General features: G+C 45.6%; 1 protein-coding gene across 2 annotated transcripts in view; it reads right to left on the reverse strand.

The window, feature by feature from the left end:
- XG (Xg glycoprotein (Xg blood group)) overlaps positions 1-26,273 on the reverse strand; it is a 65,298-nt gene that overhangs the window by 11,939 nt on the left and 27,086 nt on the right. For both annotated transcript variants that reach the window (XM_007990946.3, XM_073013899.1), the window contains 4 exons: positions 21,168-21,230; positions 13,740-13,802; positions 8,939-9,001; positions 6,230-6,280 (listed from right to left, as the gene is read on the reverse strand). In XM_007990946.3, the coding sequence (XP_007989137.3) occupies positions 6,230-6,280; positions 8,939-9,001; positions 13,740-13,802; positions 21,168-21,230 (240 nt within the window). The remainder of the gene's footprint in view (positions 1-6,229; positions 6,281-8,938; positions 9,002-13,739; positions 13,803-21,167; positions 21,231-26,273) is intronic.

A 26,273-nucleotide genomic window follows, 5' to 3' on the forward strand; every position in this document is an offset into this window, starting at 1 on the left:
AGCACTTTAGGAGGCCCAGGAGGGTGGATCGCCTGAGATCAGGAGTTCGAGACCAGCCTGAACAATACGGTGAAACCACATCTCTAGTAAAAATACAAAAATTAGTCGGGCATGGTGGCGTGTGCCTGTAGTCCCAGCTACTGGGGAGGTTGAGGCAGGAGAATTGCTTGAACCAGAGAGACGGAGGATGCAGTGCACCGAGATCACGCCACTGCACTCAAGCCTGGGCAACAGAGCAACACTCTGTCTCGAAAAAAAGAAAAGAAAAGAAAAGGAAAGGAAAATTATGGTTTAGGGGTCGGGCAGTGTCTGGCTCAAGAGTCTGAACCTCTGCAAATTGCTCCTGAAGGTAATATCACTATTGTAAAATGTAAGCCCAGTGTTTGAGATATTTTGCAGACCCTGAACTGGATGGATGAGCTGACACCACCCAGACCGGTAGTCTGGCTCAACCTGTTCTGCCATCCACCCAGGAACAGAAAACAGCAAGAAAACCCCACTCCAACCCCCTAGGGTTCCCTCTCCAACCTGACCAATCAGCCCTCCCCGCTTCCCAAGCCCCTACCCACCAACTTATCTTTAAAACTCGCCCCTGAATGCCTGGGGAGACTGATTTGAGTACTAATAAAACTCCGGTCTCCTGCACAGCGGGCTCTGCATGAATGACTCTTTCTCCATTGCAATTCCCCTGTCTTGATAAATCAGCTCTGTCTAGGCAGGGGGCAAGGTAAACCCACTGGGCAGTTACAACAGTGAGACCCTATCTCTAAAAAAAGTTCTTTCAATTTAGCTGGGTATGATGGTGTGTGTCTGCAGCTCCAGCTCCTCGGGAGGCTGAGGTGGGAGGATCTCTTGAGCCCAGGAGTTTGAGGCTGCAGTGAGCTATGACTGCACCCCTGCACTCCAGCCTGGGCAACAGAGTGAGACTCTGTCTCTAAATAAATAAATAACAAAATAATAAAAAACTACTCCCAGTGGCTTTCTGTAAAAATATTAAATTTGGTCTTTGCCTCACATTTTCAGTTAAGTTGAAACGCCTCTGCAAAAATTATAACAGTGAGAAAATCACGACAGTGAAAGAGATCTGACCTAACCGACTGCATCGTGCCTGCAGCCTTCAAACTGCCCTTGTTCGTTCCTGAACACAGACTCAGATAACCATAGGAGGAATTTACAGCTTAACATTCAAACAAAGATAACAGCCCTTTTCCGAAACAAACTCCCTTCTTCCCTGGGGATCAGACTGTCTTTGAAAGACTAACAAATTAGTCACAAGATTAGAAATTATATTAATAGGTTAGGAGCCATGCAGCCGGAGGCCACAAGATTCCAAACCTCTTCAGGTGCTCCTAGGGATGGCATCACTATTGTAAAACCTAAGGTTGAAGTTGAGATATTTTTTAAACCCTGCATTGAGATGCACCAGCCAGCGCCACCCAGACTGGTGATGCGGCTCAGCCAGCTCTGCTGTCCCACGCAGGAACAGAAGACAGCTAGAAGAACCCATGTCCATCCTCTGTCATTCCACCTCCAACCAACCACTCAGCACTCCCCACTCCCGGGTCTACTGCCGGCCAAATTATACTTTAAAAATCCCAGTGTCCAAATTTTGGGGGAAGCTGATTTGAGTCATAAAAACTCCAGTCTTGGCTAGGTGCAGTGGCTCATGCCCGTAACCCCAGCTCTTTGGGAGGCTGAGGTGGGAGAAGCACTTGAGGCCAGGAGTTGAAGACCAGCCTGGGCAACATAGTAAGACCCCATCTCTACAAAAAATTTTTAAAAATTAGCCAGGTGTGGTGGCACACACCTGTGGTCCTAGCTACACAGGAGGCTGAGGCAGGAGGATTGCTTGAGCCCAAGAGGTTAAGGCTGTAGTGAGCTATGATTTCACCACTGCAGTCCAGCCTGGGTAACAAAATGAAATCCTGTTTAAAGAAAAAAAAAGCAAAAACTGCAGTTGGTATAGGAGTTAAGAAGGAATTAATTACTTAGGCACATAGCAAGGGTATGGGAGTCCTCGGTAAGGCTTTTCTTTTAAATGAAAAGCAGCCCCAAATAATTTTCTAACAAAGAGCAGCCTGCAAAGTTGAGCTGCAGACATAGACGAGCCAGTTAGGAGCTTGCATGGGTGAATGCCGGCAGGAACTAGGGCCTAGACATGTTCAAGATGGCGGCTTCATCTTCCCTCCTCTTTGTCAGCCACGTGTACAGTAAGAAGCAGACAAGATGGCACTGACCAACTGGAAAGCCTATTTGCATAATAAGATTAGGGTGGGGCCACCAGCCTTCCCCACACACTATGTAGAAGTCATACCTGATGGAACCAATTTGTGAGCCCTATGTAAATCAGACACCACCTCCTCCAGCCTGCCTATAAAAGCTGCTGCGGTCTACAACCTTGCAACTTTTCTCTCTCTCTCTCTCTCCCTCTCCTCTCTCTCTCTCTCTCCCTCTCCCCCCCTCCCCTTTCTTCTATTACACTTTCAACTCCTTAACTCACCCACATGTGTCTGCTGTGTCCTGAATTCTTTCTCAGTGTGCAACAACGAACCCCAGGGTATGTACCCCAGGCAGCATAACTGTTTCACAGGCTCCCGTTCAGTCAGCTCTGTGTGAATTAAACTCTTTCTCTATTGCAATTCCCATTTTAATAAACCAGGTCTATCTAGGTAGTAGGTAAGGGGAACCCCTTAGGTAGTTACAGAAAGATGGTGGAAGGAACTCATAGTACGTTGAGTTGAAGGTGGTCAATTCTTTTTTTTTGTTTTTTTTTTTTGTTGTTGTTGTTGTTGTTTTGAGACAAGGTCTCAATCCATGGCCCAGGCTGGAAGGCAGTGGTGCTATCATGGCTCACTGCAGCCTCAAACTTCAACCTCCCAAGTAGCTGGGACCACAGGCACACACTTCCATGCCCAGCTAATGTTTGCATTTTTTTTGAGAGACAGGGTTTCACTATTTTGCCCAGGCTGGTCTTGAACTCCTGAACTCAAGTGATCCACCCACCTTGGCCTCCTAAAGTGCTGGGATTACAGGCGTGGGCCACCATGCCCAGCCAAAAGTGGACAGTTCTTGACCCCAGGTAATGAGCACCTTGTCACGAGCCCCCTCCCACCCTGAAGCTTGTCTGTGTCATAGGGAGTGAGTTCTGAGGATGAGCTACCTACAGGGCCACAGCCATTGCTCCTTTGAAGTGGACAGTCGAGCGTCATGCATTGCTTTCATTTTGTTAAATGGATCTGATGACAACACTCGCTTCAGAGGTAACGAAGATGACAGACATCAATTATTTACTCCAAAATATATCGCTTTGCCTTATTTTGAAATTGCCGCTCTAGGGCCAGCAGACTGAGGTGGGGAAATTGGCGTCTGTAGAGGATCTTTGCTGTTGCAGCCAGGACTTCCCTTTCTAAGCTTTTCCTGGATGTAGGAGAGAGAAACTGAGACTCTGACACCTTTACAGGTCTGAAAAGAAACATTTACCATGGTTGTCTCTGAGTGCTGCTACCTGGGAACCTTTATCTGCATAACAAGGACCCCCTTGCAGCCAGGCCTTTTCCTGTCTCCCTCTCATCACCTGGCTTGCCACCTGTTAAACCTGCTTTACCAACATCACCTATTTTGGGCCATGCTCTGAGCCCACATTCTTCCTGCAAAGAACAGCAAATAGCAAACTCAAACAGCAAAGACGTGGAATCAACCTAGGTTCCCATCAATGGTAGACTGAATAAGGAAAACGTGGGCCACGTACATTGTGGAATATTACACAGCCATACAAAGAACAAGATCACGTCCTTTGCAGCAACACTGATCGAGCTGGTGGCCATTCTCCTAAGCAAACTAATGCAGGAACAGAAAACCAAATACCATGTGTTCTCACTTACAAGTGGGAGCTAAACACACAGTATGCACTGTGAAAGGAAATTAAATTTTGTGATCCTGAATTCATTTAGTCAAAGGGAAAAGTCAAGCTGGGAACTGGGTCACACAAATCTGCCTCCCCATTTTGGTTCCTAAATAAAATGGCTACAAGATGAAAAGCTACACGTCTCCCCCATATTTTGCCCACAAAGAAATTCCTAGTGAGCTGTGAAGATTTCACCATGACAATGCAAATTGATAGCTTATCTTTACAGGTGCAGTCACCCCCGCCCACCAGACATAAGTCATATGTGATTGCTTCCCTGCCCCATTTTGTCCAGATTATCTTATGCAACATGCAGATTCCCTGCATTTTCCCTCTGCCCCATTTGTCCCTGTCATCTTATGTAAAAAACACAGATGCACTGAGCCAGACAAAAGCATGAATAACTATTTTCCCTACCTCCTACTTCCATGAAAATTATGTACTTCTCAATTTCCCACCCTTTCCCCTTTAAATTTGGAGCCTTCAAAATCATCTTCGAAGAAGGGCACAGACCGGTCTCCTGGGTGCGCGTCCTTAACCTTAACTTTGGCAAATAAATCTTTTAGACTCGTCTCGTCGTTTTTCTCGATTGACAACGTGGACACAAAGAAGGGAACACCAGACACCAGGGCCTACTTGAGGGCAGAGGATGGGAGGAGAGTGAGGATGGAAAAACTACCTATGCTTATTACCTGGGTGATGACATAATGTGTACACCAAACCCCTGTTATATATTTACCTATATAACAACCCTACACAAGGACCCCTGAACCTCACATCAAAGTTAAAAAAGATGCTCTATAAGCTTTTGCATCCCATTGGTGGTTGAGTCTTGGTTCTGAAGGTTTGCGCGTATATCCACTCAATACATTTGTATGCTTTTTCTCCTATTAATTAAGCTGCCTCATGTCAGAGATTCAGAGAAAACTTGGCTCTCACAAAGCCTAATGAGACCATATCTGAAAAAAAAAAAAAAAAAGAAAAAAAAGTACTTCCCACCTTGCCAGAGCTCTTGGCACATATTAGTTTTAACCAAAAAGATGGTTACTCAAGGCCAGGCGCGGTGGCTCACGTCTGTAATCCCAGCACTATGGGAGGCTGAAGAGGGCGGATCACCTGAGGTCAGGAGTTCAAGACCAGCCTGACCAAAATGGTGAAACTCCATCTCTACTAAAGATACAAAAATTAGCCAGGTGCAGTGGCTTATGCCTGTAATCCCAGCACTTTGGGAGGCTGAGGCAGGAGAATCACTTGAACCCAGGAAGCCAAGGTTGCAGTGAGCAGAGATCATACCACTGCACTCCAGCCTGGGCAACAAGCAAAACTCTGTCTCAAAAAAAAAAAAGGAAAAGAAAAGAAAAAAAGAAAAGAAAAGATGGTTACTCAATTCACTGAAGGTGTGCAAAACTCTTAACAAAGGGAAAATGTTAAAATGGAGACAATGGTTTAAAATCAGCCTCCAGAGTGTTTCGTTCTTGTTTTCTTTCTCAGGGATGACATTTTGTTTCAGTCCTCCTTTTCCAATCCGGAGAGGATCTGAGGGTTTCAAGGTCCCCTGATCTCCATGAGAAAAACTCAACCAAGCCAAGAGCCTGTTTATGGCTCCTGTAGAACATTGCTTTCATTCTGAGCATAATCACCGGCCAAAAGAGTTATCTTTTTTTTTTTTTTTTTTTTGAGACAGGATCTCAGTCTGTCACCCAAGCTGAAGTGCAGTGGCACAATCTTATCTCCCTCTGCTCACTGAAGTCTCGACCTCCTGGGCTCAAGTGATCCTCCTATCTCCGCCTCCTGAGTAGCTGGAACTGCAGGCACATGCCACCACGCCTGGCTACTTTTTGTATATGTGTATTTTTTGTAGAGACAGGGTTTTGCCATGTTGCTCAGGCTGGTCTCAAACTCCTGGGCTCAAGCAATCCTCCCATCTCGGCCTCCCAAAGTGGTGGGATTACAGGCATGAGCCACCGAGCCTGGCCATTGAAAGTGTTTTCTATTCTGTTTGAAGTAAGTGAGCTGCGCCCCTAAAGAATTTCCAGTTTGTTGGATGCTGTCTCTCTCTAATTAGTTGTATAGTTCTTTGCTCTGTTTACTTTTACCTAAACAAAGGTGTGTGTGTGTGTACGTGTGGCTGCACCCACCTTCCTGGGGAACAGAAGCAGAACAGTCCAGCACAGACAGGTTCTCAGGAGACCAGGCACCGGCACACAGCACCCCACTCACCAAAGACTCCAGGTAGAAGGCCCAGGGCAGAATGCAACCGGGAGCCCTGGAAAGACGACCCCTCCCACCCTCCACCCACCACCGCGTGCCCAGATGTGGAGGTACCATGCGTGTTGCCGGAGTTGTCATAACTGGAGTAGCCACCGCCGCCACCTCCTGTTAGACAGAGAAGGTAGAGTTGAGGGATGTTCAGGTGTCCTAGCGTGGCGTTTCCTGCAGGTGTCAGTCTGTCCAGCTCATTGGGAATGGCAACAAGTCGTGTGAACGTGTCACTGCCAAGAGAGCTCCAAAGAGTGACCAGTAGGGGAGAGTGAAGGGTGGCCCCACCAAAGCGTCCTCTTCCCCGTGGGAAAACTCATGCCAACACTGAGCTGTAGCTATAAAAACACTTTGCCATCACAGGACAAACATTTACCCCGGGGACTCCAAATTCACGCAGACGCACCCGCTTCCTGCCGAGAAACCAATAAGAGACCAGCCACCCCTACTCCGGATTAGGAGGACCTTGCAGCAGATGGTCTCAATCACAAATATTCTCAGTTTCTCCTTTCAAAAATAACTAGTAATTTTAGTTTATTCCTGATTGTTATTGTAATAAATTCTAAGACAGTGCTCTTTATTTATTGCAAGTAAACACGGCAGAAAAGATGACTGGATGCAATCTGGTTGTCCGAAGGATGCAGATCCAGCTTTGCAAAATATGTGGGACAAGTCCTTTATGTCTTCTAAAATAAAATTGCAAAACTAAACAGACCAGAAACCTCACATGCTTGAAAATAAAGCCTCAAAGATCACACTCTTCAGCCCAATGTTGTATGCATCTCCATCTCCTATTGTCTGTACTTGTATTTCTATATGAAAGATTCTTGGTAGACATTCACCTCCAATTATAGAGAAAACTTCATATTAGAAGTGTTTATATATGTCTGTGTGTATAAAGATATATGTACATATACAAAGGTATATATACACACACCCCTAAATGTATATATACATATACATGAAGGGACCTATATACACATATATAAAACAGTATGCATATATATAAAGGTATACATGTATATATAACAGTATAGAAACATATGTAAGCTACATATGCATACATATATGGAAAGACATTTACAAACGTGTGTATATACAAAGAATGCATATATACACATAAAATATATACTTATATAAGATATTTATACCTATATAAAGGTTATATATAGATATATAAATATATTTATGAAGATATTTATACACATAAAGACATATACATATGCATATATAAAAGTGTACATATAAATGCACACATACATATATAAAAGCATATATACATAAAGGTATATATGTGTATATATAGATATATATAAATAAAGGTGTATAATTATATATGTATAAAATATATATTTATATAACATAGACATAAAACATAAAAATCTATATAAAATGTTTATGTATGTAAAGATATATTAAAGACATATAAAGATACATTAAAAGATATACATATAGACCAGGTGCAGTGGCTCATGCCTGTAATCCCAGCACTTTGGGAGGCCGAGGCGGTTGAATCACGAGGTCAGGAGCTCAGGACCAGCCTAGCCAAAATGGTGAAACCTCGTCTCTACTAAAAATACAAAAGTTAGCCGGGTGTGCTAGCAGGCGCCTGTAATCCCAGCCATTCGGGAAGATGAGGCAGAGAGTCGCTTGAACCCAGGAGGCAGAGGTTGCAGTGAGCCGATATTGCACCACTACACTCCAGACTCCAGCCTGGGTGACAGAGCGAGACTCCGAGTCAAAAAAAAAAAAAAAGATATGTATATACATATATAAAGACATATACCTATATAAACATATATATACATGTATATATAAAGTGTGTGTGTATATATAACATATATAAAAGTATATACACATAAAGGTATATGTGTACATATATAAAGGCATTTATACACACATATAAAGAGATACACATGTATATATAAAAGTGTATATATAAATATATACATACATAAATAAAAGCACATACACATAAAGGTATATATGTACATATATAAAGATATATATAAAGGCATATATGTAATTATATATGTAAAGATATATATTTATGTAACATACACACAAAATATAAAAATATATATAAAATGTATATGTATTTAAAGATATACATGAAGATACATTTTTAAAAGATATATTAAAAGATATACATATAAATACATAAATATATATAAAAATCATATATCTGCATATAAATATAAAGATATATATACACATATAAAACATGTACCTATGTAAAGATATATATAAGGATATATATAAAGTCAGGAATATACATATATAAAAGCATAGAAAGGTATCTACGTAGTGTATATATACAAAAGCATGTATATACACACATGAAAAAACCCATATACCTACATATGTAAATGTATTTGTATATATTTAAAAGTATACATACACACAAATATGAAGATATATAAACCTTCATATACACACAAATGAAGATTGAGAAGCATGCAGCTATATAAAGGTGTGTCTGGACATATACAGCCACACTTACACTATACAAGTCTAAACAGAAATGACCACAGGTGTTTCAGTGGACCCTCCAGTTCTACCAGTTCATTTTGTTTCCATCCAGTCCACCAGCCTGGAGAGGTGGACAGATGCCCAGACCGCAAACCCCACTGATGCGGCCATGGGGCCTTCTCTGTCATCCCCTGCACCAGCCTATCGTCCACCCGTGACCAACTCTGCCCCAACCTCAGGCCTCTCACCCCACCCTCTCTGCACAAATACAATGTGTCGCGTCTGGAGAGGCTCGGCACCTACCTGCAGGCGGCCTGGGCCTGGGCGGGTAGCGTCCGTCATCACGGTCCACATCATTGAAGTAACCTGTGGGGCAGAGCACATGGCATTGCTAACGCGACCTCTCCAAAGGTCCCCTTCACACCAGGTCCGCGTTGGGGGCACTGGGACAGGTTTTGGAGAAGAGCGTTCCGATGCCAACTGGCTCTTTCCAGGACACCCACAGGCACCAGGAATTAAATTACCTTGTGGGCTGGCCGCCTGGCCTGCAAGGAGGCGTGTGCAGCACCCAGAACGTTTGCAGTGTGGTCTCCTGTTGCAGGTGTTTGCCCACCTTCCGCTCAAAGCCCTCCCAGGGCCAACCTTGAGCTGGGGTGAAGCTCAGGCTGTGGTGTCTGCCTGCCGCCTGGATCCCTCTCTCTCTCAGGGTGCCCCGTCTCCAAATCCCCTGCCCTTCCCTCCTTCCCTGGACGTTCTCCGCTGCCCCTGCCTCTGGGACCTCTGCGCGCCCCTTTCCCTCTGCTCCCTCCTGGCCGTCCTTCCTGGATGAGCCAACATCGCCTCTCACCAGGTCCTCCTCCAGCTCTCCTTCTGCCCCGCCTCCCACCTAGGCCCGTCCCCTGCTCAGAATCCTCCAACATCATCTCATATCCTGCCCCTCCCTAGTCCTTAAGCAAGCCTGGAAGGAGACTCTGGGCTTTTCCTTCTCTGCTGACGGCTCCTCTCGTCCCATCAAGCAGGCACCTCCCCCAGGCTTCTCCATCACCATAGGCACGCTCCTAACCCCACCCCTCACGTTGGCAGTGGCCGATTTCCCAGGCAGAATTCCAGTTCCTCAGGTCCTCACAATCCACTCTCCTTTTCTCTTTCAAGTTCCTGCTCAACTATCTTGTCTCAAACCAGCACCATCCCCCTGTCTGGGCTCCCCAGGGCACAGCCACTACCCACCCCAATGGATTTGTTTCATCCATTCGTTCCTGCTCCTTATTGCCCTGACACATGAGATCTACCTGCTTCCTCCCAAAAAACAGAGGCACCCGCAAGACGGAGAAGATCCCAGAGCCCTGAGAATCCACCCTGAGAGAGCTTTCTCAATAACCCAAGGCTGCTTTGCAAGCCTCATTGCCTAAGACGTCCTTTGCTGCCCTGACAAAGTTCCCACTGCCGCGTTCACCTGCGCTCCTGCCCTCTGACGGTGTCTGTCATAGACTGAACTACTTCAGGCTCAAATGAGATCCAAGGAGACCTTCCTCTTATGGTTCCTGGACCCCGAATTAAGCCTTGGCCTCTGCCTTTCCTCTCCAAGACTGATCAATAGATAAGTAATTAGGTCTTTGGTCTTGGTCTATAAGAAATCCTTGCTAATGCGCACTATTGTCACTCTGCGGGGTGGGACATGCCGATTGGGTTTATTAAGCATGTGAAATGCAAGCTGGGTGCAACCCAGCACTTTGGGAGGTGGAGGCGGGAGGACTGCTTGAGGCCAGGAGTTGGAGAACAGCCTGGGCAACATAGTGAGACCCCCCATCTCTACAAAAAATACAAAAAGTTATCTGGGCTTGGTGGTGTGCGCCTGTAGTCCCATCTGCCAGGAGTATCACTTGAGTCCAGGAATTGGAGGCTGCAGTGAGCTATGATCACACCACTGCATTCCAGCCTGAGTGACACAGAGAGACCCTGTTTCAAAAAAGAAAAAAAGGATAAAATACAAAAGGCAGAGTGGCTGTTCTGCTTTGCTTTAGCATGGACCATTCCCTCAGCACAGACGCTCCAGAAATGGGGGACTGCCGGTAAGTGAGTGCCCTAATCGGATCCTGCAGTCGCATAGGTCTGTGAAGCTGAAGTCGAGTCGCAAGCACAGAGGCTCTGGGGAGTTCAGGAGACATTGCACCTGACTTAAAAGGCTGTTTCCTAGGCTGGGCTCAGTGGCTCACATCTGTAATCCCAGCACTTTGAGAGGTCAAGGCAGGAGGGTCACTTAAGGCCAGGAGTTTGTGACCAGCCTGGGCAACAGAGGGAAACCCTGTCCCTACACACACACCAAAAAAAAAAAAAAAAGAAAGAAAAAGAAAAAATTAGCCAGGCGGGGTGCTGTGTGCCTGTAGTCCCAGCTGTTCAGGAGGCTGAAGTCGGAGGATTGCTTGAGCCCAGGAGGTGGAGGCTGCAGTGAGCTGTGATCCCAACACTGCATTTCAGCCTGGGCAACCAAGCAAGTCCCTGTCTCAAAAAATAATGAAAAAGGGATGTTTCCTAAAACAGCTTTTTTATTTTTACTGTTTTTGAGATGGAGTCTCGTTCTGTCACCCAGGCTGAAGTGCAATGGCATGGTCTCGGCTCACTGCAACTCCAACTGAACTCCATCTCCCGGGTTCAAGGGACTCTCCTGCCTCAACCTCTCAAGGAGTTGTGGTTACACGTTCCTGCCACCACTCCTGGCTCATTTTTGTATTTTAATGGAGATGGGGTTTCACCATGTTGGCCAGGCTGGTTTTGAACTCCTGACCTCAAGTAGTCTTCCCACTTTGGCCTCCCAAAGTGCTGGGATTATCCGAATAAGCCACCACGCCTGGTCTCTAAGACAGCTTTGAACAGGGAACCTCTGACATAAAGATCCTTTATTCCTGTCTTGGTGGACGAACGCTATGAATCACAAGACCAGAGCCTTTTGAGGAGGAAGAGCTATTGTAGAGCTTTCCAGGAAATGGAGTTGAAGCTCTACACCCTGATGAAGGGATGTAGAGGTAAGTCTTTCATTCATGAATCCAGCTGTTTGCCTGTTGGGACTCAAGCATTAATGACTTAACTGACCTTCATCCAGGACTCATTGTGTGCCAGGCATAGCTTTCCGAACTGGGGAATGCAGCAGTGAATGAAAGGCAAAAATCCATGCCCATGTAGAGTTCTCATTCGAATTCAAAGGAATCAACTAAACACAATTGCATAGCATTGCATGTAAGAACATATTAAGTAGTATGGAGTACAGGAACACAGAGGAAGGAACCACCTCCTGGGGGAACAAAGTCTAGGATAAAATATTGTGGTTTTGGAGACTTGCAGGAGGTGGGTGAGTGGGCAAAAGTGTGTTAGTTTTTCTAGGGAAGAAACACAATTCTTCAGTTGCAAGACCCAAGGGAAATGGCACTGGGACATACCCAAAGCTTGTTTCCTTGGATTTCATGAAGAGTGCCTTGAACCCTAGGAATATGACAACATCCAAGCAATGTCCTGAAACAATCAGAATCAGGGGAACTCCCAACGGTTAAAGTAGGTAGAGAGAAGAGGACACCCAGTGTATCGTAGCTTCCCTGATCTGCACACATTTGCCCCAACAATGGAATCGCTGAGACTCTTCCAACTTTACAGACCAGCATCTCTTTCCTGAGTATCTCACGTTCACGAGACACAATTGCCAAGGTGGAGATGGGAAGCGCTGTAGGAACACAGGCAAAGTGGCCACAGATAACTCTTGCAGAGGGACGAATAAGTGAGTAGAACACAGACCAACAACAACAACAGCAACAAAAAAAAAAAAAAACAAGAAAAATTTGCCTTCCTCCATCATAACTTGAAACGTCTTAGTGTGCATGGTTTTTTCAGTCAATGTCATAAAAAAAATTTAAATTTATTTACTATCAACTAAATGTAATCCCCAGGTGCTGGTGGATATAGCAGAACTGAACTCCTCACAAAACAATGTCTGTGCATTTCAAAAGCGACTGGTCTTTCACCATGGAGATGAGAATTTTTAAGTCATTAAATAATACTTGTATCCAACCACACCCCCCCTTTTTTTTGAGACAGAGTCTCACTCTATCACCTAGGCTGTAGTGTATAGGCACAATCTTGGCTCACGGCAACCTCCGCCTCCTGGGTTAAAGCGATTCTCCTGCCTCAGCCTCCCCAGTAGCTGGGATTACAGGCACGCATCACTCTGCCCAGATAATTTTGTATTTTTAGTAGAAACGGGTTCACCATGTTGGCCGCTGGCCTCGAACTCCTGACCTCAGGTGATCTGCCTGAGGAGACCTCGGCCTCCCAAAGTGCTAGGATCACAGGTGTGAAGCACTTCTTCTCTCTTTTTTTTTTTTTTCCTTTTGAGACGGAGTCTCACTGTGTCTCCCAGGCTAGAGTGCTGCGGCGTGATCTCGGCTCACAGCAGCCTCTGCCTTGTGGGTTCAAGCGATTCTCCGGCTTCACCCTCCTGAGTAGCTGGGATTACAGGCATGTGCCACCACGCCCGGTTAATTTTTGTATTTTTAGTAGAGACAGGGTTTCATCATATTGCTCAGGCTGGTGTCAAACTCCTGACCTCAAGTGATCCGCCCACCTCGGCTTCCCAAAGTGCTGGGATTACAGGCGTGAACCACTGTGCCTGGCCCCAGACACTTCTAAAGTGGATTTTAATACTGATTACCAGGCTGGGCCACAATAGCTGGTGCCTGTAATCCCAGCATTTCGAGAGGCTGAGGCAGAGGATTGCTTGAGGCCAGGAGTTCAAGAATAGCCTGAACAACACAGCAAGATCCTGTCTCTGCAAAAAATTTGAAAAATAGCCACACATGGTGGTACACATCTGTTGTCCTAGCTACTTGAGAGTCTGAGAGAGGAAGATCACTTGAGCCCAGGAGTTCGAGGCTGTGATTACATCACTTCACTCTGGCCAGGGCAACAAAGCGAGACACTGTCTCCAAAATAAATAATAAAATCAAATAGTAAAATAAAGTAAAACAACATAGAATCAGATAAAATGGTAAAATAACATAGAATCAAATAAAATAATAAAATAAAAATAAATAAATAAAATAAATTTAAAAATACTCATTACCTCCACTGTTGCCGGGATTGCCAGGCTGGGGTTGAGGATGTGGCTTTGGCCTTGGGTAGATATCTGTTGAAAAACAACAGGATGATTTCAGAAAAATAATGACATCTTTCAGGTAGATACCATCTATAAATAAGAATGCCAAAATACAGAAAAGATGTAACTGCCCATTGCTTTTATGGAGCTTATTCGTCATGTAGACAATATTCATAATACCACCTCAGAGCTTACAATTAAAAAAAAAAAAACTTTTATTTTTGTGCCCTAAACTTACACCACTAGTGCTTTCGCAAGAAGTCCAGGGCTCTCTGAAATGAACAGGGCAGAAAGTGTGTTGTTGACCTTTCCCTGTTTAGGGCTACTACAAATGCCAGCACCATTTACAGAAGTCAGTCACCAATATTGGGATAAAACATCTGACCTTTTGATAGTGTATTGTATTTCCATCTTGCTTGAGTTACACTCTTTCATTTGAATTTGTTTTGTTGTTGTTTTGAGATAGGGTCTTGGTCTGTTGCCCATCTCAGCTGCCCATGTAGCTCAGACGACAGGTGCACACCACCACAGTTGGCTAATTTTTAAAATTTGTGTAGAGACAGGGGCTTGCTATGTTGCCCAGGTTGGTCTCAAGCTCCTGGCCTCAAGCAATCGTCCTGTCTTGCCTTCCCAAAGAGCTGGAATCATCATAGGCATGAGCCACACTGAGCCTGGCAACATTTGAATTTCTTAAAACTTTTTGCAGTGACTTTTGCATGTTCCTGAAGTTTACCATGAGTTTTCTGCTCTAGGACTTTTTTTTTTTTAAGACGAAGTTTCACTCTTATTGCCCAGACTGGAGTGCACTGGCGCAATCTCAGCTCACTGCAACCTCTGCCTCCTGGGTTCAAATGATTCTCCTGCCTCAGCCTCCCGAGTAGCTAGGATTACAGGTGTGTGCCACCACGCCTGGCCAATTTTTGTATTTTTAGTAGAGATGGAATTTCACTATGTTGGCCAGGCTGGTCTTGAACTTCTGACCTCAGGTGATCTGCCCACCTCGGACTCCCGAAGTGCTGGGGTTACAGGCATGAGCCCCCATTCCCAGCCTTGCTCCAGGACTTTTGCAGGTGACATTCCTTCTGTCATGGCCCCTCCTGTTCCCTGCCCATCACTTTACACACTCCCTAAATATTTGAAGAATCCATTTGTCACCTGGAAAAGCATTAGCTCATCCCTCCTGTCTCAGCTTAAGTGTCCTTTGATCCTATTCAAGCAGCTGAAATGAAATCATCAGTGCAAGCTCTTTGCACAACATGAGTCTGTATCTCCAACACCTTTTTGTCACTTGGCTGGAAACTTTATTTTCTGTACCCATTTTATATTCCTGGTACCTGGCACTGCCAGTACCTGGCAAGTGCTTATGCACATTGGCTCAAGAGTGAAACTACTTTAATTCACAAAAAAGACAAGGATGTTGTTCTCAAAGTCCTTCTTCAGAATAGGCATCTCAGAACACTGGAAATCTGGGCTGAGAATGACTAGTTTTTCACTTCTCAGAATAGTCTCTCTCTCGTTCCCTTTCTCTCTCTCTCGAGACAGGGTGTTGCTCTGCTGCTCAGGCTGGAGTGCAGTGGTCAATCATAGCTCACTGCAGCCTCCATCTCCTGGGCTCAAGTGATCCTCCTGCCTCAGCCTCCTGAGTATAGCTAGGACTACAGGTATGGACCACCATGCCCTGCCTAGACTCTCTCTCTCTCTTTTTTTTTTTTTTTTTTGAGATAGAATCTTGCTCTGTTGCCCAGGCTGCAGTGAAACTGCGTGACCTCGGCTCCCTGCGACCTCAGCTCCCTGCAACCTCCGCCTCCTGGGTTCAAGCGATTCTCTGGCCTCAGCCTCTCAAATAGCTGGGATTACGGGTATGCACCACCATGCCCAGCTAGTTTTTGTATTTTTAGTAGAGACAGGGTTTCACCATGTTGGCCAGGTTCATCTTGAAATCCTGACTTCAGGTGATCCACCCACGTCGGCCTCCGAAAGGGCTGGGATTACAGGCGTGAGCTACCACACCCGACCTAGACTCTCTTTTGAGGTCTCTAAAATGACACAACTGTGGGGGATTATAGAAACTTGGGGGCCAGAGGAGTGGGGACTGGACACAAGAGAGCTTTGGTTTCCAGGCCGGAAGGCACTGCCTGGAGCTCACAAGCTGCATATCCGTGGCTTGGTTCAGGAAGTCTCTGGGTGCCTCCCTGTGAGCTCAGTCCTCCCTCAGAACGCCGTCCTCTGTGAGCCTCCCCCCCTCGTTCTCACACACAACCTCCAACTGCATGGATGCCTGGGCATACTCCTGAGGCCTCTCTCCTGGGCTTGGAGACGCCGTCTTCTCCCCGTGTCCCCACAGCGTCATCCCTCTGTGTGTATGTGTGTCCTCATCTCCTCTTCTTATGAGGTGTCTTAGTACATTTCAGGCTGCTGTCACAGAATACCACAGACTGGGTGACTTATAAACAACAGACATTGATTCTCCCACAGTCCTGGAGACTGGGAGTCTGAGATCCAGGTGTGGGCAGAGCTGGTTCCTCCTAAGGCCTTTCTCCTGGGCTTGTAGATGCCATCTTCTCCCTGTGTCCTCATATAATCTTTCCTCTGTGTGTGTCTGTGTCCTCATCTCCTCTTCTTATGAGGTGTCTTAGTCCATCTCAGGCTGCTATCACAGAATACCATAGACTGGGTGGCTTATGAACAACAGACATTGATTCTCCCACAGTCCTGGAGGCTGGACATCTGAGATCAAGGTGTGGGCAGGGCTGGTTCCTCCTGAGGCCTTTCTCCTGGGCTTGTAGACGCCGTCTTCTCCCTGTGTCCTCATATAATCTTTCCTCTGTGTGTGTCTATGTCCTCATCTCCTCTTATTAGGATACTAGTCCTATTGGATCAGGACCCACCTTAGTGACCTCATTTTACCTTAATCTCCTTCTTAAAGGCCCCATCTCCAAAGACAGTCACATTCTGAGGACACTGGGGGTTAGGACTTCATCCTATGAATTTGCAGGGAGACATAATCCATCCCATAACAGCTTGCCTCAGACAGAATCCGTGCCTGTCTTGCTACTTTCAAGACAACATGGGGCCGAGCGTGGTGACTCACGCCTGGAATCCCAGCAATTTGGGAGGCCAAGGCGGGCAGATCACCTGAGGTCAGGAGTTTGAGACCAGCCTGGCCAACATGGTAAAACCCCGTCTCTACTAAAACTACAAAAATTAGCTGGGCGTGGTGTTGCACGCCTGTAATCCCAGTTACTTGGGAGGCTGAGGCAGGAAAATCGCTTGAACCTAGGAGGCGGAGGTTGCAGTGAGCCGAGATCGTGCCATCCTGCTATTGCACTCCAGCCTGAGCAATAGAGTGAGACTCTGTCTGAGGAAAAAAAAAAAAAAACATGGATAGGAGCTGCTGGGGTCAGAGAAAAGAATTGGTGAAGTGACGCTGACATCTCTCAAAGGGACAAGAACAGACATGAGAAGCAGAGTCAACAGCTGGCCTGAGAAATGCCACAGGAGCTCATGGAAGCCAAGAAAAATGTGCTGCATTTCAAAGGGCACAGAGAGAATCTTGGGTTCCTCTAGATCAAATACTAAGGGAAAGAGACCACTGAGCTCCAAGCATGACTGGAGTCATCCTGAGAAAGCTGGCTGATGTGTGGTAAATACTTATAAATCCTCAGCCACCTATCAAGTCAATGGAGGGAGAATGAGAAAGAGAACTTGGAAAGGCCTAGGACATTCCATCTCTGGGGTCTTCCCAATGTTGCCCATCAACAATTGCCTTCGTTGTCTGAGAGACTGCTCCAGAACACCCCATCTTGGAGGGATGTTACACATTGTTTTCTAGGGCTCTTCTTCGTTCTCAAGATACACATTGGGGAATCTAGGCTAGCCTGGGCTCATTTGGGCAAGCCTGGGCAAGAACACTGGTTAAGGGGAATTTCTGCTCATGAAGCACAGTATCCATAATTAAGTACCAACCAGCTTCATTTTTCCTCTTCCTTTGGTGCGTACGTTAAATTTGTTCATTTCCTGTGTCAAATACTCCATGTTCTCATGTTCAATTGTGAAAGGAAAATAAATCTTGGGACCCCAAAATCATTAAGCCAAGGGAAAAGTCAAGCTGGAAAAAAAAAAGTCAGACCTGCCTCCCATTTTCTTTCTAAATAAGATAGCTACAAAAATTTTTTTTAAAGTTTTTTAAAAGCTACATACTGTCCTCATAATCTGAGGAAAGTAAACTGTTTTGTTTACCCTACAACAGTTCTGAGGAATTTCAGCCTGGCAATGTACACTGATAGCCTGTCTTCCCGGGTGTGGGACAGAAAGTCATCCCTCTGCTCCCCGGAGACACATGCATGTCTGATTGCTTCCTCTGCCCTATTGTTGGTGTAAAAATGCAGATTCACTGGGCCAGATTGAGGCCCAGTGAACTGTCCCTTTGCCCCGTCTCACATGTAAATTGAGTTTTCAGTGAAAGGCCCATCAAGGACTTAGAAGAATGCAACTAGTTGTCTCTTAGCCCCTGCCTCCAGTTGTCCCGCATTTCCAGATCAAACCAATGTACTTCTTACACATATTAATATCTCATGTCTCCCTAAAATGTGTAAAACCAAGCTGTGTCCTGACGACTTTGAGCACTTGTCATCAGGACCTCCTGAGGCTGTGTCACGGGCATGTCCTTAACCTTGGCAAAATAAACTTTGTAAATTGATTGAGACCTGTCTCAGATATTTTGGATCCACACAGTATTAATTGATAATTCAGGACTGCCATGTTAAAGGCATCAACATGGCTCGGTTTAAGCACAACATGAAAAACCAAAGTCGGAAAGAAAGCCTCCTCTTTGTCGGGGCAAGCGTCAGGAGATTGAGGCTTGAGTCATGGGGGTTCACCTCCCCAGCCTGAGCCTCTCTTCCCCTCCTGTTGGGGTTCATGAGTCACTTTGCTGTGGGAGGGGCTGAGTGTTCACACTCCGAAGATGGCCCGTCTTAAAGGATCTCGCATTTTAAGTTTTTTCTTTCTTTTTTTTTTTTGAGATGGAGTCTCGCTCAGTTGCCCAGTCTGGAGTGCAGTGGCGCCATCTCGGCTTGCTACAACCTCTGCCTCCCAGATTCAAGTGATTCTCATGCCTCAGCCTCCCGAGTTGCTGGGACTACAGGCCACGACTAATTTTTGTATTTTTAGTAGAGATGGGGTTTCACCATGTTGGCCAGGCTGGTTTTGAACTCCTGACCTCAGGTGATCCACCCACCTCGGTCTACCAAAGTACTGGGATTACAGACTGGCCCATCACGCCCAGCCGCGCATTTTAAGTCCTGATGAATTCTCTGGGAGGGAAGCCCACAGCAGTCTGTTTAACAGGGCGTTTACCAAGTATGTTTCAGCAAGAAACACGTTCCCTGTGGAATTCCCATGAGTACCTTGCAACATTGCCATGATCTGTGGGACAATGGTTTTCCAAAGACTAGGAGGAAATAGTGGGAGAAAAAGGTTGGTGGTGCTTGGGATTTTCATCATGAAAGGGGGAAAAAAGAAAGATAGCTGGCTAATGCAGTTAAGGGTGAGGTGGTATTTTTTGTTTTTGAGACAGAGTCTCATTCTGTTGCCCAGGCTGGAGTGTAGTGGTGCAATCATGGCTCACTGTAACCTCCCTCTCCTGGGTTCAAGCGATTCTCGTGCCTTAGCCTCCCAAGTAGCTGGGATTATAGGCGCATGCTACCATGCCCAGCTAATTTTTGTATTTTTGGTAGAGACAGGGTTTTGCCATGTGGGTAAGGCTGGTCTTGAACTCCTGACTTCAGGTGATCCACCCTCCTCAGCCTCCCAAAGTGCTGGGAATCCAGATGTGAGCCACCGTGCCCGGCCTGAGGTGTTGTTTTTCAAGTGGGTATCATCTCCCTTGGGTCTTGGTCTCTGTTTTTAATGACTCCTTGTAAGAGGAGATAATTTCTGTCCATCTGAATGTGCTGTGTCTGCAATGAATGGACACGCTGTTAAGCTGGGAAAGTATAAAGCCAGAACAAGCTACCAGGAAGCTTCCAGAACCCCTCTTGATTTAGCCAGCCTCACGCTGCTCTGCCTGGCAAACATTTAAGTTTTTAAGGTTGTTGAAATGCTGATAACTTTAATGGCCAGAATCTATCTTTTCCTTTCTTCGTTTCCCTTTCTTTTCTCTTTCTCTTTCTCTCTCCCTACAACCCACTCTTCTCTCTCTCGTTCACTCTCTTTCTTTTTTTGAATTGCATATTTTTCAATGAGTGTAATAAATCTGTGGAAAAAACTGTCTGCCAAATGTTAGAAAAAACGGAGAAACCAACTCTAAAATACATAAAGTGCACGGCACACGTGGGGTTTTGTGAATGGTTAAGCCAAAGGTATTTGGAGCACTGAAAACAAGTCAGAAAAGGACTTGTCCCGCAGCCTGATATGCTTTCTGTGATGATAATGCAAAGTGTCCTTTGAGTATAAAACCGCCTTTGCGAAAATTATGACTGAGGAAATGAGGACAGTGCAAGAGGTCAGACCTAACCAGCTCCATCTTGCTTCTAACCTTTAAGCTGTCCTTGCTCTTTCCTGGGTGTAGGCCAAACTAGCCTTTGGAAGGAATTTAGTTCATGGTTTCACTCTGAAACAAAATTGATAATACCCCTTTCCCAGAAAGGCCCCCTTCTTGCCTGGGAACCAGTCTGCCTTTGCAGGACTAACAAATTAGCTACAAGATTAGAAATTACAGTTTAGGGCTCATGCAGCCTCTGGCTGCAAGAGTCTGAACCTCCCCAAGTTTCTCCCGGGGGTAACATCACTATTGTCAAACCTAAGGTCAGTGCTTGAGATATTTTTGCAGCCCCCGCACTGGATGGATCAGCTGGCCCCATCCAGCCCCATAGTCTGGCTTAACCAGGTCTGCCATCCACCCAGGAACAGAAAACAGCACGAAAACCTCACTCCAACCCGCTATGGTTCCCTCTCCAACCTGACCAATCAGCCCTCCCCGCCAGCCGCCAACTTATCCCCAACAACTCTGCTCCCCAGATGTTCCGGAGACTGAATTGAGTCATAATAAAACTCCGGTCTCCCTTAGAGCCTGCTCTGCATGAATGACTCTTTCTCCATTGCAATTCCCCTATCTTGATAAATCAGCTCTGTCTAGGCAGCCAACAAAGTGAACCAGTTGGGTGGTTACAAGTACATCTTAGTGGTTTCCAGATGTCAAAGCAAAGGGAAAATGAGATTGTTTCTGTCCATTGGACTTTCTTGCTCCTCCCAGTGAGGAAGGAAAGTACATTCCCAGTAAGGGAACTATTACACACATATTTCAAATGCAACCAGGCTAAACCTGCTAGTAAATAAAAAGGCAAACATCATCAAACCAGACTGAGGAAGAGTTTCAGGCCTGCGGATTCTTACTTCCGCCGCTGTTGGGATTCTCGGGCTGTGGGTAGGAAGGTGGTTTCGGCTTTGGGTAGATATCTGTGGAGAAAACGACATTGCACTGTTAGAAAAGAAAATTGTCCTTCCCTTAGGAGCAGCCTGCGGAAACAAGCACATCAGCGTGACTGTCCACCTTGCAGTTTGTTCTCATTTGCTGCCCACGGTGTGTTTATAGATTGCCATTGTCTGCTTAAAAATCACTTTGCAGATAGAAAGCCTTGAATCCTGAAACTTAAAAAAAAAAAAAAAAAAGAGGTTTCCGTTTTGTTACTAGAAGTTCGTTTCTATGGCAAGAAGCCAGTGTAGCTGTCTGCCATGACGGAGCAAGCCATACAAAAAAGAAATCTAAGAATTGTCATGGAATACATTACTGACAGTCCAGCGCCTGTGATGAAGATAACACCAAACCTTCTGTTCCCGGACCAAACTGGGCTGCTATTTCTCACGGCCCAATAATGAAACACAGGTGAGCTGGGCAGGAAGCGAGTTCTTATTTCTGCAACCTGTTACAGGGAGAAGCCCTGGAAAGTATCACCAGACTAACTCAAAAGTACAGTTTTCCAGAGCTTATATACCTTCCAAGCTATGTGGATATACGTGTGTGCATTTATCTAAAGATATAAGCGATTAACTTCTTTTCATCTATAACTAAGGTGTGAGTCCTGAGGACCTTCCTCTGGAGCCTCAGTAAATTGACGTCATCGAAGTGGGTCCAGGTGCTGCGGTGATGACCCTTATCTTGTCTCCTGCTAAGTCACGGAGGTTTGGGGAGTTCCTTCAAAGCCCCAATAAGCTTGTTTGTGGAGGTCTGGGGAGTTTCTGCAGACCCCCAGTAAAACTTGTGTAATCCTAAATGGGTCCTGTTAAGAATTCCTTCATTATTTTGTCATCCTTTAAGGCCCAGGGAAGGCCTGGGAAAAACTCTTAGTGGGCTTTTGTTACATTCCAGCCATTGTATAAGGGCGCTGGCTTTTAATATTGAACCAGTCAGTCAATACTGAAACAGGTGTTGTGGGGGCCTGTGTTAGTGAGACCTGGCACACCTCCACTTCTCAGTTTCCAAGTGCTCTCACTCACACACTGTGAAAGGAACATAAATCTTGGGGCCCCCAAGTCACTAAGCTAAAGGGAAAAGTCCAGCTGGGAACTGCTTAGGGCCGACCTGCCTCCCATTCTATTCAAAGTCACCCCTCTGCTCACTGAGGCCACTGCGTATCTGATCGCCTCCTTTGGAAAGGCTCATCAGAAACTCAAAAGAAGGTAACTGTTTTGTCTCTCACCTGCTCGTAACCTGGAAACCCCCTCCCTGATTCCAGTCTTCCCGCCTTTGCTTCAAGTTGTTCCATCTTTCCAGACTGAACCAATATACTTCTTTTTTTTTTTTTTTGAGACGGAGTCTCGCTCTGTCGCCCAGGCTGGAGTGCAGTGGCATTATCTCGGCTCACTGCAACCTCTGTCTCCCGGGTTCATGCCTTTCTCCTGCCTCAGCCTCCTGAGTACCTGGGACTACAGGCGCCTGCCACCATGCCCGGCTAATTTTTTTTGTATTTTTAGTAGTGACGGGATTTCACCGTGTTAGCCAGGATGGTCTCTATCTCCCAACCTCGTGATTCTCCCGCCTTGGCCTCCCAAAGTGCTGGGATTACAGGCATGAGCCACCGTGCCCTGCCTCTAGGTGATTTTTTTAAACCACTTTTACTACAGGCTGGGCATAATGGCTCATGCCTATAATCCCAGCACTTTGGGAGGCTGAGGCATGAGGATCACTTGAGGCCAGGAGTTTGAGACCAGCCTGCGCAACATAGTGAGAACTTACCTCTACAAAAAATATAAATAAATAAGCAATAACTGGGTATGACGATGCATGCTTATCATCCAAGCTACTTGGGAGGCTGAGGTGGGAGGATCACTTGAGCCAAGGAGTTCGAGGCTGCAGTGAGTCATGATCATGTCACTGCACTCCAGCCTGCGCAACAGAGCAAGACCCCACCTCTAAAAGAAAAAAACACTTTATTACACAAGTACATGTGTGTGTGCGTTCATAATCAAGCTATAGTTTTCTTTGGTGCATGTTAAAATGGACATCAGTGTTGTCTTCCTCTGGTTACCTTTCCTCTGCCTGTCTTTTTAAACTGCTTGTGATATTTTTGAGGGGTATTCCTACTGGTGCTAGAGACCCACTTCATTCACATCAGCAGCACCGTCGCCCGTGTCCCACGATGATGTCACTGGTGAGCATTTCATGTTCTTTCTTCTCTTATGAACAATGGGGCCACCAGCTTTCCCAGCTTTCCCCCATGCCCACGTGGTTGTGCTGTTGCTGTGTGTGCACCGCAAGCAGAATCAGAAGGGAGATGTGCTCATATTCGGATGTCCCTGAAGGTCTCTTCAGGACTTTGACGGGGTTATAATCCCACCAGCGATTGGTCAGCTCTTGGGCTGTCTCAAATCGCCATTGCCACACCTTTAATTGACCTTTTTTTTTTTTGAAATGGAGTTTTGCTCTGTTGCTCAGGCTGGAGTGCAATGGCACGATCTCGGCTCACTGCAACCTCCGCCTCCTGGGTCCAAGCGATTCTCCTGCCTCAGCCTCCTGAGCAGCTGGGACTACAAGCGCCTGCCACCACACCCAGCTAACTTTTGTATTTTTGGTAGGGACGGGGTTTCACCATATTGGCTAGTCTGGTCTCAAACTCCTGACCTTGTGATCCACCCACCTCGGCCTCCCAGAGTGCCGAGATTACATGCGTGAGCCCCCTCGCCTAGCCTAATTAACTTTTTTTTTTTTTTTTTTTTTTAGAAAAGAAAAGCCGAATTGTTTAAATTGATTTAAATTTAAACGGTGGCTTAAATTGACTTTCAATGAATATGTGTGACCCTGAGCATTTCTTACACACATCAGCTGGTCAATTGTGTAATTCCCTCTTCTTTGAATTTTTCTTTTCAGTAAATGGAATGATCATATCCCTCTTCTTTCAGTTGCCTTATAGTCTCTCTCCTCCATTTTCTTTTTCTTTTCTTTTTTTTTTTTTTTTGGCCATCCGTCTGTTTTGGTAGGAGCTATCTATACACAGTTTGTGCTCTGTAACCAGAATTTCTGCATCTATAGATCCAGCTAGTCTTGTATTGAAAATATTTCGACCGGGCGCGGTGGCTCACGCCTGTAATCCCAGCACTTTGGGAGGCCGAGGCGGGCGGATCACGAGGTCAGGAGATCCAGACCATCCTGGCTAACACGGTGAAACCCCGTCTCTACTAAAAAAAAAAAAATACAAAAAACTAGCCGGGCGCGGTGGCGGGCGCCTGTAGTCCCAGCTACTCTGGAGGCTGAGGCAGGAGAATGGCGTGAACCCGGGAGGCGGAGCTTGCAGTGGGCTGAGATCCGGCCACTGCACTCCAGCCTGGGCGACAGAGCGAGACTCCGTCTCAAAAATAATAATAATAATATAATAATAATAATAATAATAATAATATAGTATAACAACTATTTGCATAGCATTTACACCGTATCAGGAGTTATGAGTAACCTAGAGATAATTTAAAGTATACCAGAGGCTGGACCCTGTGGCTCATCCCTGTAATCTCAGCACTTTGGGAGGCCAAGGTGGACAGATTACGTGAGGGCAGGAGTTCGAAACCAGCCTGGACAACATGGTTAAAACCCGTCTCTACTAAAAATACAAAAATTAGCTGGGAATGGTGGCGCATACCTGTAATCCCAGCTACTTGGGAGGCTGAGTCAGGAGAATCTCTTGAACCCGGGAGGTAGAGGTTACAGTGAGCCAAGATCATGCCACTGCACTCCAGCCTGGGCAACCGAGTGAGATTCTGTCTCCAAATAAATAAATAAATAAAAATATACATGAACATATACTTGCGTTATATGCAAATACTACACCATTTTATATCAGGAACTTCAGCAGCTGTGGATTTTGGTGTCTGCGGGAAAGAAGGGGTCTTAAAACTAATACCCCATGAATTCTGAAGGATGACTGCATTTTGCATATTAAACTTTCCCTGGTGATATGGGCAGGAAGGAGCTTCTTCCAGTTGACAGCTCATCTTTTGACATTTTTAGAGCCTGAAGTCAGAACATTATTATTATTATTATTTTTTAAATGTAGGCATAGTCTAACCCATTTTTAAAGGTTATGCTTTTTTTTTTTTTTTTTCTTTTGAGACGGAGTCTCACTCTGTAGCCTCAGCTGGAATGCAATGGCAGGATCTCGGCTCACTGCAACCTCCGCCTCTCGAGCTCAAGTGATCCTTATGCCTCAGCCTCCTGAGTAGCTGGGACTACAGGCATGGTTATGCTTTTTGTATTTTATCTAAGAAAAACTCCTAACCCTGAGGTTATAAAATATTTCCCTCTATTTCTCAAAAAAAAAAAAAAAAATGTTTTTCTTTTACATTCAGGTTTGTAATCCACCTGTAGTTCATTTTTAAGTATTACATGAGGCCGGGTGCTGTGGTTCACACTTGTAATCCCAGCACTTTGGGAGACCGAGATGGGCAGATCACCTGAGGTCAGGAGTTCGAGACCAGCCTGGCCAACTTGGTGAAACCGCATCTCTACTAAAAATGCAAAAATTAGCCAGGCGTGGTGGCACATGCCTGTAGTCCCAGTTGAGGCACAAGAATTACTTGAACTCTGGAGGAGAAGTTTGCAGGGAGGTGAGATCACACCACTGCACTGTAGCCTGGGTGACAGAGCGAGACTTTGTCTCAAAAAAAAAAAAAAAAAAAAAAGTTTTGCATGAAGTTGAAATTTGATCACATATCATCCACAAGAACAGCCAATTGTCTCAGTCCTGCCTGTGTGGAATTTGGTTTCTTCTCTCATTGTTTTATAACTGCGACCTGTCTCATGTGGCAAGACATAATTTAGTCAGTCTGTTTCAAACCCCTCTGAACCTATGCATTGCTCAGTTTCTCTGTCTCTGAGCTACGGTTTTCATTTCTTTTTTTTGTCTTTTGAGACAGGGTCTCGCTCTGTCACCTAGGCTGCAGTGCAGTGGTGTGATCATGGCTCACTGCAGCCTCAACCTCTCTTGGGCACAGGTGATCCTCCCACCTCAGCCT

Source organism: Chlorocebus sabaeus, chromosome X, assembly GCF_047675955.1.
Source record: "Chlorocebus sabaeus isolate Y175 chromosome X, mChlSab1.0.hap1, whole genome shotgun sequence".
NCBI lineage: Eukaryota > Metazoa > Chordata > Mammalia > Primates > Cercopithecidae > Chlorocebus > Chlorocebus sabaeus.